General features: G+C 40.7%; 2 protein-coding genes across 6 annotated transcripts; one reads left to right on the top strand and one right to left on the bottom strand.

Moving 5' to 3' along the window:
• The first annotated feature begins 83 nt into the window (after window positions 1-83).
• Window positions 84-5308, top strand: LOC101162713 (protein THEM6). The gene is made up of 3 exons (XM_004079434.4): window positions 84-366; window positions 3620-4127; window positions 5032-5308. The coding sequence occupies exons 2-3, from the start codon at window positions 3624-3626 to the stop codon at window positions 5137-5139; spliced, it is 612 nt and encodes a 203-aa protein (XP_004079482.1). The 5' UTR covers window positions 84-366; window positions 3620-3623; the 3' UTR covers window positions 5140-5308.
• A 1304-nt stretch (window positions 5309-6612) lies between these two features.
• LOC101162480 (protein THEM6-like) lies at window positions 6613-10861 on the bottom strand. Of its 5 annotated transcripts, none has more exons than XM_004079433.4 (3): window positions 10662-10861; window positions 8744-9251; window positions 6613-8029 (listed from the first exon to the last, which is right to left on the bottom strand). In XM_004079433.4, exons 1-3 carry the CDS (start codon window positions 10844-10846, stop codon window positions 7922-7924), a joined length of 801 nt encoding a protein of 266 aa, XP_004079481.2. In that variant the 5' UTR covers window positions 10847-10861; the 3' UTR covers window positions 6613-7921. The 5 variants fall into 5 exon arrangements, with proteins under 5 accessions (XP_004079481.2, XP_011485342.1, XP_020566856.1 ...); XM_011487040.3 differs by having other exon boundaries at window positions 10673-10770; XM_020711197.2 differs by lacking the exon at window positions 10662-10861 and adding an exon at window positions 9852-9980.
• Between the last annotated feature and the right edge of the window lie 3029 nt (window positions 10862-13890).

The raw sequence follows: 13890 nt of genomic DNA, 5'->3' as shown, positions 1-13890 counted from the left end.
TTGAAATAAACCATTTCAAATCAAATCAAAATTATCCTTCAAAAACATTTTCTTCTTACTATAAAACCTTTTTTTCTCCTCTAGAATCGGTATTCAGGTGTGTACAGCATCGGCAATAAGCAGGAAAACACTGATATGATCGTGAAACGTCCGTGTTTACACGACAGACGCAACAGCCGTCCCCAGCTGCCATAGACAAACACAAAAGCAGTGACGTCTCGTCCTGCGAAAACTCCAAGTAACCATGCCAACGAGCTGACCAATGAAATCGTACGTCGTCACGCACCAGGAAGTCATCTACATGGATTTTACCGGTTTCTTGAAGTTCCATCTTATGCTTTAGCACAACTTTATTCGGCTTGAACGGTGAGTCTTGCTGAATTATAAAAACGCTTCCGTCTTTTTTCCTTTTTAATGTCTGTTATTTGCGTTTGGGATTTGGAAAAGTTGCCGGTTTTCTTTTTTTTGCATCGCTCATCCTGAAGGCCGACCGCAGCTTCACGCACTTGTTTAGCTAGCATAAATTCATCTGTGCGGGCCGGCTTTGGCCTCCCAGTCCTCTCAAGGTTGAAGGGCTCATAACGGGCTTAACGCTGGATCTAATAGTCAGAAATGACGGAGAACGATTCTTAAATAAAACTGCTGTGTCATAGCTAAGGTCAAAGCGCAGGCCTTCTTCCAACATTACATTTAGTGTATTAATAAAGCTCAAATTTAACCAGACCTGCAGAGAAAGCTAAAAATATTGACTTCATTAATTAGATTTGTAGGTTTTAAATCAACCTGATTTCAATAAAGGCAAATATCCTTTAATGTATTTAAAAAAAATAGCTCAAACTACAAAGATGTTACATCACAAAATTTCTTCTAAAATGTTAGAAAATGAGGAAAAGCTGCAGCAGAAACAGACTCATGACTCACCCATGACTGTTTATGGGTCTGAGGACAGGAAAGAGACAGAAAATAGCAGTTATTACACAAGACATATGCACATTAGTATCTGTTAAAACAACATGTCGACACTAAAGTGGGCTTCCTGTTCACAGCTTCTGATTGGCGAGGGCGCCAAAGGTCCATCCCACTGCATTTTTCACACTAAGACCACCTAGGACCAGGTCCTGTTCAAAACCACAAGACTTACTGCTCAAACCAGGATTAAATTATGATTTAGATAGTAAAGAATACATTAAATGCAGCCTCTGATTAGTGACACCATCTGAAAATGTGAAATTGGATCAGTTCATCGCATTTTACGCACTGAGTCCACATCAGACCGGGTCCTATTAAAAAACCGCTGGACCTGGGGGGTATTCCAGAAAGCAGGTTTAGGCTAGCTCCCTTGGTAAGTTTGAGGCTAAGGAAGTTAATAACCTAAGCTTTCGGTTCCAGAAATGGAGGTATGTCTCAGGGTAGGTCAAGTTGCCTTAGCAACTCATGCTCTGAACATAACCTGGTTTGGAGCAGGTTTAGTTGAAGGTTAGTTTGTTTTCAGAGAGGTGAAGCAGCATGGCGTGTCCATTTGAAGATGATTTAGTGGATGAAGAAGCTCAGATAATACTTTTTCCACCATGAGAGGGTGATAAGACCACGTATGGATGTTGGAAAAATAAACTCTTTTACTTTGATCTAACTTAATTATTTGCTTCAGTTAAGATAAATCATTTTTTTAGTTAAGTCAGCTTAAAAAATAACACATAGTTTTCAGACAGTTATTTTACTTTCATTCAAATTAATTCAATTAAGTAGGTGTAACTTTGGTGCTGCTGTTAGATCGGCACCGCAAGGGATTGTGGGATACCATTCCCTTTGCGTGTCTGGACGGATTTGGGTTTAAGTGTGGGTTTTTGACCAAATGTGTTTAGTCGTTTAGCTGTTTTACTGTGTTTTACCGAGTAATTTTTTCCTACTATGCTTAAGTCTCTGCACCATGAGTGAGAGGGAGGGAGGGAGAAGATGATGAGTTTATATAGCACCCCTACTGTCAAGTGATGTAATGACAAAACTGGTAAATGAATGTGAATCTTCTGTGAATATTGTTTCTTCCTTTTCATTGTTATAAAAATGAGAATATCTGCCAGCTCAAACTTAGACATTTGAGAGTTCAAGAATTATAATTAATTAAGATGAAAAAAAGATTAATTGAATTGGAGTAATGACATTTAGTTAGAAAAATATGTAAATTTGAGTTGTATAAACACTAATGAAGTTTTATAGACGTAAGAAATTAAGTTGAATAAATTTAACTCAATTACTTGTTACCAATAGAAGTATTTCATTTAAGTTGGCAAAATTGGATAAGTTAAATATATATATGCGTCACAATGAAAATAAGATCAGAAATTTGTGCGTTTACTTTGTCCGTTCTTTTTCTCCAAGCAGAAACTCTTTCTTTTGATGATGCAGCCATATTACTTTTTTGATGGGCGTATAATCTTCATACGCCGTCAATAAAATCTCAGACTCCGTCTCACTGAAGTATAGCGCTCTCTTTTGTTCTCCACTCGTTTCCATGGTGACATTGGTATGTACTTGCTGTGCACCCGCATTAACCCAGGGTTACCAAGTCGAGCGTAAATACGCCAACTCATGTCCGGTCTGTTGGAACCGACATACCCAGAGTAAGCAAATTCAGGTGGATTTCAGCCAGAGTTCAGGATTAAAGTCAGGCTAGTTTAAACCTGCCTTCTAGAATACCCCCCTGGACTGCTCAAACCAGGATTAAAAAATAAATATTTGTTGTTTGGAACTTCTGTTGCCTCCCATATTGTGAATTTGTGTCGTCTGCCTACAATACAGCTCACCCCACAATGGGCAGACTGAAGCACAAAAAGTATATCTATAATTTTAAATGCATCAACTACATAAAATCATTCTATTTGTAATTTTAACAAATCAGAGGCTGTGTTTAATTTATTCTTTACTATATGATGCAAAACTGAATCCTGATTTGAGCAGTCCAGGTCCAGCAGTCCAGAAGCTGTGAACAGGAAGCCAACTTCAGAGTCGTAACAACACGAGGAGTGAAAGACGGAGAACTGATGTACAGTGAGGAAGACGATCCTAAAATGACCCCCCAGCAGCTTAAATAGCAGCATCATTAAAGACGTGGCTCTGGGTCACCCAGACTGACCTCAGCTGTAAGCCTAGTCCACTTCCTAGTCCACTAGAGTCAGACTCCATCCGGTTGATTCCTCAAAAGAGGAGCAGCTGTGCTGAAAGTGTTGAGTTATCATTTGATCCCACGCTGTTCTCACCCTAAAAGGATTGTGTCTCAGTTCTGTCTTTCAGTGAGAAAAACACTGATGTGCAAAGTGGTGATTTTACCAGACATGATGTTCCTGTTCTGCCCAATTGAATGACCCACTTTCGTGTAATCAAGCCCAGCCTACAATAAAAACAGGAAGACAGAACTCCTCTGTTGCAGTTTGCGCTGTGACAGACGGGCTTCTCCTTCTGCAGAAGTCTAATAGAATTTCTCATTTCCTGTGTGGTTCTTCTCTTTGTGAAAGAAATAGTCAACAGCCTGACAAAAGCTCGTGTGTGTATGGTGTTATGACATGTAGATATGTGTGTATAAGGCTGGGAAGTGTTCATTTATCGCTTTGCATGTCTGTTCCAGAGCGATGCTGCTGCTGCTGGTGCTGAGCGCCCTCCTGTTGCTCTTCTGCAACCTAGATGTGTGGTACTTCCTGCGGGGGGCCCTGGTGTTTTTCCAGGCCTGGTTCCAGCCCAGAATCAGGGACATTCTAGCCGAGCAGCGCTTCGATGGCATGGTCCTCCTGCACGACCTGGACTACTTGGGCCACATGAACAACTCCAGATATTTAAGGGAATGTGACTTTGCTCGCTTCCACCACTACATGAGAAACGGGCTGTTCATGGCCTCGTGCAAGCTGGGGGCCAGAATGGTGGTGGGGGCCTCCACCATCCGGTACCGGCGCTCTTTGGATTTTAGAGAGCCTTTTGAGATTCGGACCAAAGTGCTGGGATGGGATGAGAAAGCGTTTTACCTGGAGCAGCGTTTCGTGTCCAAGAAGGATGGCTTTGTGTCAGCGGTCATGCTTTGCAGGCAGAATGTGGTGCGCTGCAGCCCAGAGAGGATCATTGAGTTTGTCTGCCAAGCAAAGGTCAGTTGTGTTTGCAGTATTGGGGAACAAATCTTCAAGTTCAATTAGAAAAAAATATATATAGTTTTTTCTTTTACTTGAAACTCTATTAAAAAAACCTCACTGAATTTCCTTTTGAAATAGTATTACAGTTTTTGGCTTTACAAAGTAGTTTTCTGACAAATAATTGTCTGCTATTCATAAACAATATGGAGATCTTTTCATTGAGATTCCCAAAATAGTTTGTTTTGTGAGTCATACGAACATCTATTTGTTGTATTTGCGTTAATTAAAATAACTTTGTAAAGTCCCACTCTGATGAAAATGTTGTTTTTAGTTTTTAACATGTTCTAGGATATTTATAAAGAAAATTAAGCTTAATAAAAGCATTTCTGAGTAATTCTGTATTCAAATGTCAGGAACAGATGAAATAATGCAGTTTGAAAAATATTGTATTTGCGATATAGAAAATACGCTGGGCGGGGCCACGAGTCCCAGGCTCCGCCCCGTTCTGATGCATCCACCTGCAGACAAATAGATCCATTAATGTCTTTGTTTTCCTCGCCTGAGGTGGAATCTGGATCTAAACTGTACGACTGGATAGCTAAAATTGTTGCATCGTAAATGTTAGCTAGGAGTTCTGAGGGGCTGTAAGCTAGCAGGGGAGCGTGTAAACAGAAAGCTCAAATGTTGGATGATGGGAAGAGAAGGGAGAGTCTCTCTGCGCCAAGGGTCCCGCCCAAAATCAAAGGGGACTTTCAAACGAACTAATGCAGAAATTACGTTCCAAGAAAACGACACAGGTTTTTTGTTTTAGTCTAAAAACGGCTTCATCACAGTAAAAAACAAAAACATTTTTAAAATAGCTCCAAAACTGGTGGAGTGCGTCTTTAACTGAGAAACCGTTTTTTGTCTTTGTGCGCAGATCGAGTGCCCCGAGTTTCCAGAGGAGCTGAAACATTGGATCAGCTTCATCACCGCCAGCAGTCAGGCCCTGAGAGCCGAGAGCGGGCTGGACAACAAGAACAAGTGAAGCACACCGCCACACCACATCCGCCAGTGTCCACACGTCTTTAGAATACTCAGAAACCGATTAGAAAGATTAAAGGGCCTATATCATGCTTCCTTAAGCCTTTCAAAGTAAACTATATCCATATTTATGATCATATATTACCTTTGGCACACTAAAGAACCATTTGTTTTATGATGTATGAGTTATTTTTGCAGTTCATTTCCCTAACTGGAAGTAAGACAACTCGATCTCTGAGGCTCCGCCTTTCGCACCATGTAGGTGCCGCCCATTTCATGACCTCAACGTAGAGTCGGCCTCGGCAGCGTGTCTGTGGTTCTCCCACGAAAACAAACAACGTCCGAACTTTTGCAAAGATGGATGTGCAGATTGTACACATAAACTGAAAGCGTTTAGCCGATCACCGCTAGCTCCATGGAGAAAGTGGGTGTGTATTAGGCCGGGGGGCGGAGCTGGCAGGACAGACTCTTCCTGGAAGGGGCGGTTCCTCCGTTTGTGATGTCACAATGTAAGGAACCGCTCATTTTCATGGGTTTGGAGGGGCTGGTGCTCAGAGAGCAGGTTTTTAGAGAAAAACTCAGATGCATGAATGGATCAGAAATACCGCTTTGGGGTTGTTTATAGTGAGGAATGAACATCATAGAAAAGTTGATTTTGTATGGTATAGGCCCTTTAAACATTCCACATATCTCATTTGGATCTACCCTGCTGTTTTGTCTATAAATGATCACGACAGCTAAACACGGAGATTTAGGGTGTTTAAAAACAGAAATTAAAAGAAAGAAAAGTCAACCTGTATCCTAGATTTCTCTTTTTTCTGTTGACTTTGAAGACTTTTGAAATGAATGGATTTATATTCTCATTTAGCAAAAGGTTCTTCAAAAACAGCATGTAGCTCTAAAGTGACCCTTCCACCGACATTAGTGCATGTTTCAAAACAATCACAATATTTTTGTGCCTGTTTCTCGTAGTTTACCATAAAAGAGAAGTGTATTTTTACCACAAAAAGACAGAGAGTTAAATTTAATGAAATGCTTGAATTGTTATGCTGAGTCTGTACTGTACTTACATGTGTTTTATTTCTCCCTTCAGTATTTTTTGCACAAGTTGTTGTTTTGGGAAGAAACCGGAAGGGAATATTTAATTTTAAAGGGTCCATTTATCTACAGAGTATTTGGTTTGTTGTTGGAATGAGCTGCAGCTTTTCAGTGGATGAAGATGCATGAGTTGTTCCAGTTCTGACGGACGGACTGAAAAGGTGTTTGCAGAGAGCTTTGGAAAAGCTGAAACGCACAAGAAAATCTGAATGTTTAGATGCTGCTTTCAAGGAAAATATTTGAAACTGTGCAGCCTTCTTCTTCTTATCAGAACTTATCTTTTGACCAAAGTAATGTAATGTGTTTTAAACATTTAAAAAGAAAATTGCTCTTCATGTTAATGCACTGACCTGGAAATCCAGTCTGAAGACAGAAGTTTGTGTGTTTATTTATTTATTTTCCATCTGTTATTCAGTTTGATGTCCTGAAAACTATTTATCAGATTTTATTTATCCTGTTTAAATTAAAAATGAAATGGAAACCACTTTGTGTTTTTGTTAGAATTGTGATCAGTTTAGATGTGAAGCTTTTCGGGTCTAATTTCGGATCTAATTTTTTATGCATTTTGGTTAATTTGTGGAGAGCTGTAGCAAAAAATTTCAGCAAATCATCAACATGCATCTGCATGTACCACAGACGTATAACTTTTATCGCTTAGCGCACATGCCATGGTAAAATTACGCAATTGAGGCTCTAATGAATTGCATATAAACATCGCAATAATCACGCACAGTTCATGTCCTTCGTTAATTTACGTGTTCTTTGAGTTTTGCTTTGAATTTATACACATACAACATTTTCCACACATTTTCCAAGACCAATTTTCATTTGTGCAACATGCCCAAAATGTACTTATTGGCTTTAGGAGTAGTTGGACTTGTTGCAGCAGATTATTATGTTTTTCAACACTTATTTCAATGTAGAAATCCTGCAGAGAAGACATCCAGCCTGCGGGAAAAACAGAGAAAAAAACAGCAGATCTCTTTGACGCAGCAAAGGAAGACATCTGCTGCAGCTTTATCATGAGTCTCATCCACAGTAACCACACTAAAAGTAGAGTTACTGATTCAGTAGTCTTAGTTGATGGAAACATTCTACAGCTGCATAAGAAATGTAATTACACTCATCAGTTTAAGCTACATTTCCCATGATTCTGTCATAGAAGCAGCATAAAACGACAAGAATCCCGGATCACTTCACTCGATCAACTCAGTGGGTCCAAAAACACAGCACAGCTCATATTCTGCAAAGGCGAATGACTGAAACACCTAAAAAAAGAGGCAGTGGGCGTGGTTGTCCAGGATTTTTAGGTGTTGTGAATAGTAAACACGCCGAGTTTTAGACAGCAAACCAATTCCACTACATTTTCTACAATTGCTACTCTTGTTTTCAACATTTATTTTACATTGTCACCCTCCTTTATACTGTTTACATGTTGGAAATAGGTCTGAATTCACGTGAGATTGGAGTTAGACGGCTTGTTCTTATTGATGTAAACAAACTAAATGAAGAAACAGATTCAAGAGGACTTAAAAAGTTAGAAACATTTTCTGAAACTACTACATCTGTAGTTCCTCCTGTGAACCAAAGAAAAGCTTATCTTTCAGTGCAAAATGGAGGCACAGTGGTTAAAGTCGAGTCCTACGGAGGAGAAGGTAGACGTTTTTCCCTGAAGACTTAAAGACCGATCATTTGTTTTTGTCGTCGTGGCCACTCTCCGCTCGGAGGGCCTGGCTGCTGGCAGATATGAAGTTGACCCAGTGCTTCAGGTCCTCTGGAAACTCTGGACACTCCACCTGCATGAAGCAAAGCACAGGTCAAAGACCCACTACCATGGAAGGAATTACCATCATTCAATTCAATTTTACATATCTAGCCAAAAGTCCCAACAACAGTCTTCTCAATGGGCTTGGTACCGGTAATTGTACAGTAAACATTAAATCACAAGGATCATGAATACATAGAATTGAATAGGAAAATTCTAAACTGAACTAATTAAACAGACTAAACTAAACTGGGGATCCCTGCCTTCTTCTTGGTCAGGATTAACTCCTAAAGGGATCACATAATATTTGTGAAGTAGAAAATACACTGGACGGGTCACAAGCTTCCTGCTCCGCTCCATTCTGATGCGTCCAAATAGACAAATAGATCCATGAACGTCTTTGTTTTCCTGGTCTGAGCTGGAATCTGGATCTAAACTGGACGTCTGGATAGCTACAATATTGTTGTTGCACTGGTAATGATAGGTTGGGGGTGTGAGGGATTGTAAGCAAACACAGTGCTCCCATTTGGGTGATGGGAAGGGGGGTTTGGGGTTTCTGATGAACTCGTGCCACTCTGCAGAAACTATGTCCTAGAAAACGACACAGGTATTTTTTTTAGGTTGGGTAAAACCGGCATCATCATAGTGAAGTAGACCTCTGGGAAATAGATCCAGTGGGACTCGATGACCTGAAGTAACACTTCTTGGATCAAATGTCAAATGAGCATCAGGGGTTGCTCTTTACCTTCCGTTTGCACAGATGCTGCATGATCTTGTCCGGGCTACTGCGGATCACGCTCTGCTTGCAGTACATGACGGCGCACACGAACCCGTCTTTGGACGACACAAACTGTTGCTCCAGGAAAAAGGCTTTGTCGTCCCAGGTCACAATACGACTACGCAGCTCGTAGCCCTCCGCTATGCACAGAGCTCTGCGGTACCGGATGGTGGTGGCGCCCACCACCATCGAAGCTTTGAGAGCTCGGAGGGCCTTGAACACGCCGTTACGAACGTAGAGAGCGATCCGGGCAAAGTCGCATTCCCGCAGGTAGCGGGCGTTGTTCATGTGGCACATGTCGATGTCGTGGGGAGTGACCCTGCCCTTCAGGACTTGCTCGGCTGTGACGTCCCACACTGGGGGCTGGAACCAGGCCCACACGGCCACCGCCGCCACCCGCAGGAAGTACCACACATCCAGGGAGCAGAAGAGAACCAGCAAGCCAGCAAGCACCCCCAGGAGCCACCACATCTCTCTGAGGAGAAAGACAGAACCGCGTAATGTCCCACATGGTGAAGACCTGACGGCAGGTCGGACATTAAAAGGTCAACAATCAACCGAAGATAGAAACAACTAAAATTAAAACAGACTCAATTCCCTGTCTAGAACTTTATCTACCTCATAGCTGCTCTTTTGATACCCAAAATTCAGCCCAAACAGGTGCCTACTTTGGATCGGACAATCGCAGGTTTGGTGTCCTTGGGCGAGACACTGAACCCCACATTGCTCCTGGTGGTTATGGGTTGGCGCCAGTATTTGACAGCAGGGCGTGAATGTGTGTGCATAGGTGAATGGGACTGTAACATACTTTGGGCCTTCTAACCCTTGTGCTTTCCTGTGGGGTCCAAATGACCCCCCCCCCCCCCCTTACATTGACGTGTTCTCCTTACCATGACAAAGGTGGAGAGGATTTCATGTAATCCATGGACACCAGTGAAGATCACAAATCATTGAAGAAAAAGGGTTCAGCGCACTGTCTAGTGGGTCCAGATGACCCCACTCACAACGTTAACGTGCCTTGGAAAGCACAAGGGCTAGAAGGTAATAGAGCGCTATAGAAGTATTTGCCATTTACCATTCAGCCTACTGACGTCGTCTGGGTCCAACGTGTCATTGTTCGTTTTGCTAAATATAGCAACTGACCCGGAAGAAAACCATGTTCAGTCCAGTTCTCAGTCAATGGTCTGCTCACGTCAGCACTCTCTTACCCAATGCTGCCATCTAGGGGTCAAAAGATGCTCCTGCCCTGAACTAAATGAACATCTCTGCATTCTGCTCCACTGTTCCTCCAACATGCCACTCATTCCAATTGGATTCTTTCATTCTGTGTTTGGATTAAAACGACACACAAAGAAATGCTGCAAGACTTCGTTTTATTTGTGTTTGTGTTAACCTGGATTTGTTAGAAATGTTTGCAAAAAGTAAAGGCTTCCGAGATAACCCATAATTTAAATGTAGAAACTGCAACCAACAGACAATAAATCACTGAATTCCAGGTGAATCTTAGTTTTAGTGCAGCAGAAACGTCTGTTGTTTGGAAACAGGTTGAACAGGACAGGCTGGCTGGCTGACTGGCTGGCTGACTGGCCCTGATGATACTGATTTTCTGACACATGTAGTACAAAATCTGCCTTAAATGGTTCTGGAGAAATCCGTTTTTCTGTTTGTTTGAAAATCCACAAACACCTGAGATCATGACGTGACTGCAGGTAGGTATATGGATCATCATCATCCGCGTTTTCACTCTTTAACCCAAATTAGTCTGTTAGACTAGAAAAACTGAAGGAGGTTCAGTTTAGGCACGCGCCCGCTCGTTGAAGAGTCAATGCTGCAGTTTAACAAACAAACTAACAAACAAATAAGTCAATATAATCCCAGCTCACACCTGTTCAGTACCTGTCCTCCGCAGACTTCAGTTCGGCCAAGATTTGCTGAATCCGCCCTCCACCTGATCCTTTTCCGGTATTTCCGGATTGCTTTCAAAATAAAGTTCGGCACAGATTTACTGAGGATCGTTTTCCGGTGTTTCCGGAGTGCTTTCAAAATAAAACCCACACATGAATTAAACATTTTCAAATGTTTGTGCTTTTAGAAAAAAACAAACACTTTTATACCAACCACTAATAAACAGAATCAAGTGACCAATATACATATTTAGTTGTGCTGTTCCAGTTTCATCTTAACTTTGTTGTTTAAATTAATGAAATGTGTTTACTTCCTGGAATCATGATGTAAAATAATAAAGAAATGAACGGCGGAAATAGATTTATTCAAACCTGATTTCTTTGTGTTCAAAGTGGAGCTGCAGCAAAATTTTAACTTAATTTCAGCATCAAAAAATACAAAAGCTAAAAAAAATTAACATTTGTAAATCTTTTGGAATAATGACACAAGTTTACTCTCGCATTTTGTCTTTTTATTTTTCATTTGATCTTTTTTTTTGTTTCTTTCTATGTTTAGTTCTATTTACTTTATTTATTTTTATTTTTTATTCCCTTTTGTGATTTTTACTTATAATTACAATCTTCCTAAGGACGTAACGCGTTTAATCTGTATTCAGAATTGTAACGTAGTTATATGTGCATAATTATTGCATTTTTTGTTCTGTATTCTGTATTTTTTTTATACAGTTAACCCTTCTGCACATGCTTAAGAATCATCAATAATATTAGTAAAACACAACATAACTCACACACGATGTCTTTAAACAATAGATTTAAAGTGTGAACAGGTTTTAAAAAAAAGTATCATTAGATAATGCAAATCACATAAAAGTTGTTTAAATTTGTGTAATAGTGATGCGTCTTCAAAAATGTTTCCTTACCTCTCAGTTGTGGTGACTTTGCTGTTTATCTGAAGCACTAAGGGCGTCTAAATTTCTTTCTCTCTGACAGCTTGTTTTCTTTTGTTTTTTTGTTAAAAAGAAATTTAAATGTTCATATTTTTCCTAAATATGGATATGCATTTTATGATGCTATTAAAAAAAAAACATTGTAAAGCTGGTCGTCACACATAAATCTGACCCGCTCAGGCCTATAAATGGTGCGTCCTACAGTTAAGTCACAAACAAAGCCCAAGGTTACACAGAACTTTTTTTAAATTGGCTCCAACTTTATGTTTACACACTAAACTTTACGTTCTCTGTAGAAAACATTTCTAATTTGTCTTTTTCTATATAAACATTTCCTGTTTGGTGGGGGCCTTTAGTGCTGCAGATAGAGAACTTACCCGATGGGAGTTTTCACACCGTGTGTCCTAGACCTCTAGAGATGTTGGCTGGTGGACTTCAGAAAGAACAAAGGAGGAAATGAAAACGGTTCTGATTCAAGAGCCAAAGCTGGCAGAACCTTTTTTCTGCTGGACAAAAGAAAAGACGCTGAAAGACACCTGTTCAAATTAAACTGTCTCATCACTTTTGTTAGGATGAAATAATAGGTTTTAAAAAAGTTCATTGTGATTGACTAGCCTAAAACTTTATTGTCCTTTTCTTTTCTTTTTTTTTACCGAAATGCTTTAAATCTTAAACAAATTTGCTTAAATGCAGACATTTGTCTTTTCTAATGCCCCTCCACATTAATGCATTTTAACCACGTTTATCACCACAGCACTTTTTTCCAGGGCTTTAATAGTTTCAGTGAACTTATGAAAAGTTCAGACCGTCCGATAAAGTTGGAGTTTTAGATTAAAGTCATTTATTTATAAGGTTTGCGGCAGGCTGGATATGGAGAGAAATTAGACTCAGTCGGATTTGTGCGTGCGTTATTCTTGATTTGTGCGTAAATTAGGATTTGTGTATGCATATTCTTGCTTTGTGCGTGCGTAAATTAGGATTTGTGCATAAATTTGGATTTGTGCGTGATTTGTTACTCACATAATACGTTTTGTGTATAAGTTAAAAAAATATAAAATGAAAAAAAGACAAAATGCAATTTACGTATGCACAAATTAAGATTACAACAGTTTGAAAGTACTTACACACACACACACACACACACACACATCTTAAAAAAACACGCACAAATCCCTTGTTACGCACACACGAAGCCAAAGTTACGCACGGATCTACCGTGAGACTGTTTTCACGTCTCACAAATTGTCCGTAGGTGCTGCGTTTAAATACCAGTGGAATGCTCGGTCATTAGAATTTTCCTATCGGCCTTCCCTTCTAAACGTATTTCCTTCAGTGGGTGTAGCAGGGCTTAAAAAAACTTTAAAGGAAAGTAAAAATTATTATCTGAGAATATGACGTTCACTTTTAAACGCTAACATATATATATTAAAAGTATATTATTCTCCAAGGCCTCCTTTACACTGCAGGTCTTAATGCTCATATCCGATTTTCTGACTATATCCGATTTTTTTGACGACCCGCTTACATCATCTTTTAAAAGTGACCCGTATCTGATTTTTGCATTTACACTATACATTGCTGAAACTATCAAACGTAGACGTTCTGAGGGAATACGTAGCAGCATTTCCGCCTTCCGCGGACCTCTTTCGGATGTTTGTGATTGCGGTTGTCATGGAGGCAAGTCGGCGACGGAAGGAGGCGTTGCCTTGGGCGCTCCAGAGGGGAGAGGAAAAAGGAGGGCTGCTCGGCCGTCTTATATGCTCTCTCTGAGTTTTGAATGAGGAAGTGTTTGCAGACGTTGTGCTGTCCGAACAGTTTGATCCAAGTGTTGAACCTTTCCTGCGCGATGACTTCTCTTTTCTGACCGTAGTCAGAAACACACGGGGGATTCTCCTTCGGGGTTCTCTTTTCCGTTCTGAACCCTCAGCCTCCAGAGTGGGTTAAGAAAGACTCCAAAACTTTTGGGGGACACACCTTATTTTTAATTTACGGTTCTCCGACAGTCCCCCGCTCCGCGCTCACACTCACTCTCTCTCCTTACACAAACACACACGCAAGCGCGCGTGCGCGCGCTCACACACACACACACACACAGTCCCCATCATACACGCCCCCCAAAGAAATAAACGGTTTCTAGCCTGTTCATAGCAACGGTGTCCCGCTTCATTAGTTACCATTTGGGTCCGGACCGGACATAACAGTGGTTTCCGACTACGGTCTGAAGCAGGACGACTCGCATTTACTGGGGAATATCCGATTTGTC

This window comes from Oryzias latipes, chromosome 17 (assembly GCF_002234675.1).
Source record: "Oryzias latipes chromosome 17, ASM223467v1".
Classification (NCBI taxonomy): domain Eukaryota; kingdom Metazoa; phylum Chordata; class Actinopteri; order Beloniformes; family Adrianichthyidae; genus Oryzias; species Oryzias latipes.
Note: the sequence above shows the minus strand (reverse complement) of the source record. Positions and strands in the feature narration are given on the sequence as shown.

Excerpts from the sequence above, each read along its gene's own strand:
- LOC101162713 (XM_004079434.4), top strand. The coding sequence starts at position 3,624 with ATGCTGCTGCTGCTGGTGCTGAGCGCCCTCCTGTTGCTCTTCTGCAAC. Across the intron at positions 4,128-5,031 it reads AGTTTGTCTGCCAAGCAAAG|ATCGAGTGCCCCGAGTTTCC; the intron begins GTCAGTTGTGTT and ends CTTTGTGCGCAG.
- LOC101162480 (XM_004079433.4), bottom strand. The coding sequence starts at position 10,846 with ATGTTTAATTCATGTGTGGGTTTTATTTTGAAAGCACTCCGGAAACAC. Across the intron at positions 9,252-10,661 it reads GGAGGACAGGTACTGAACAG|AGAGATGTGGTGGCTCCTGG; the intron begins GTGTGAGCTGGG and ends CTTTCTCCTCAG. Across the intron at positions 8,030-8,743 it reads AGCATCTGTGCAAACGGAAG|GTGGAGTGTCCAGAGTTTCC; the intron begins GTAAAGAGCAAC and ends TGCTTCATGCAG.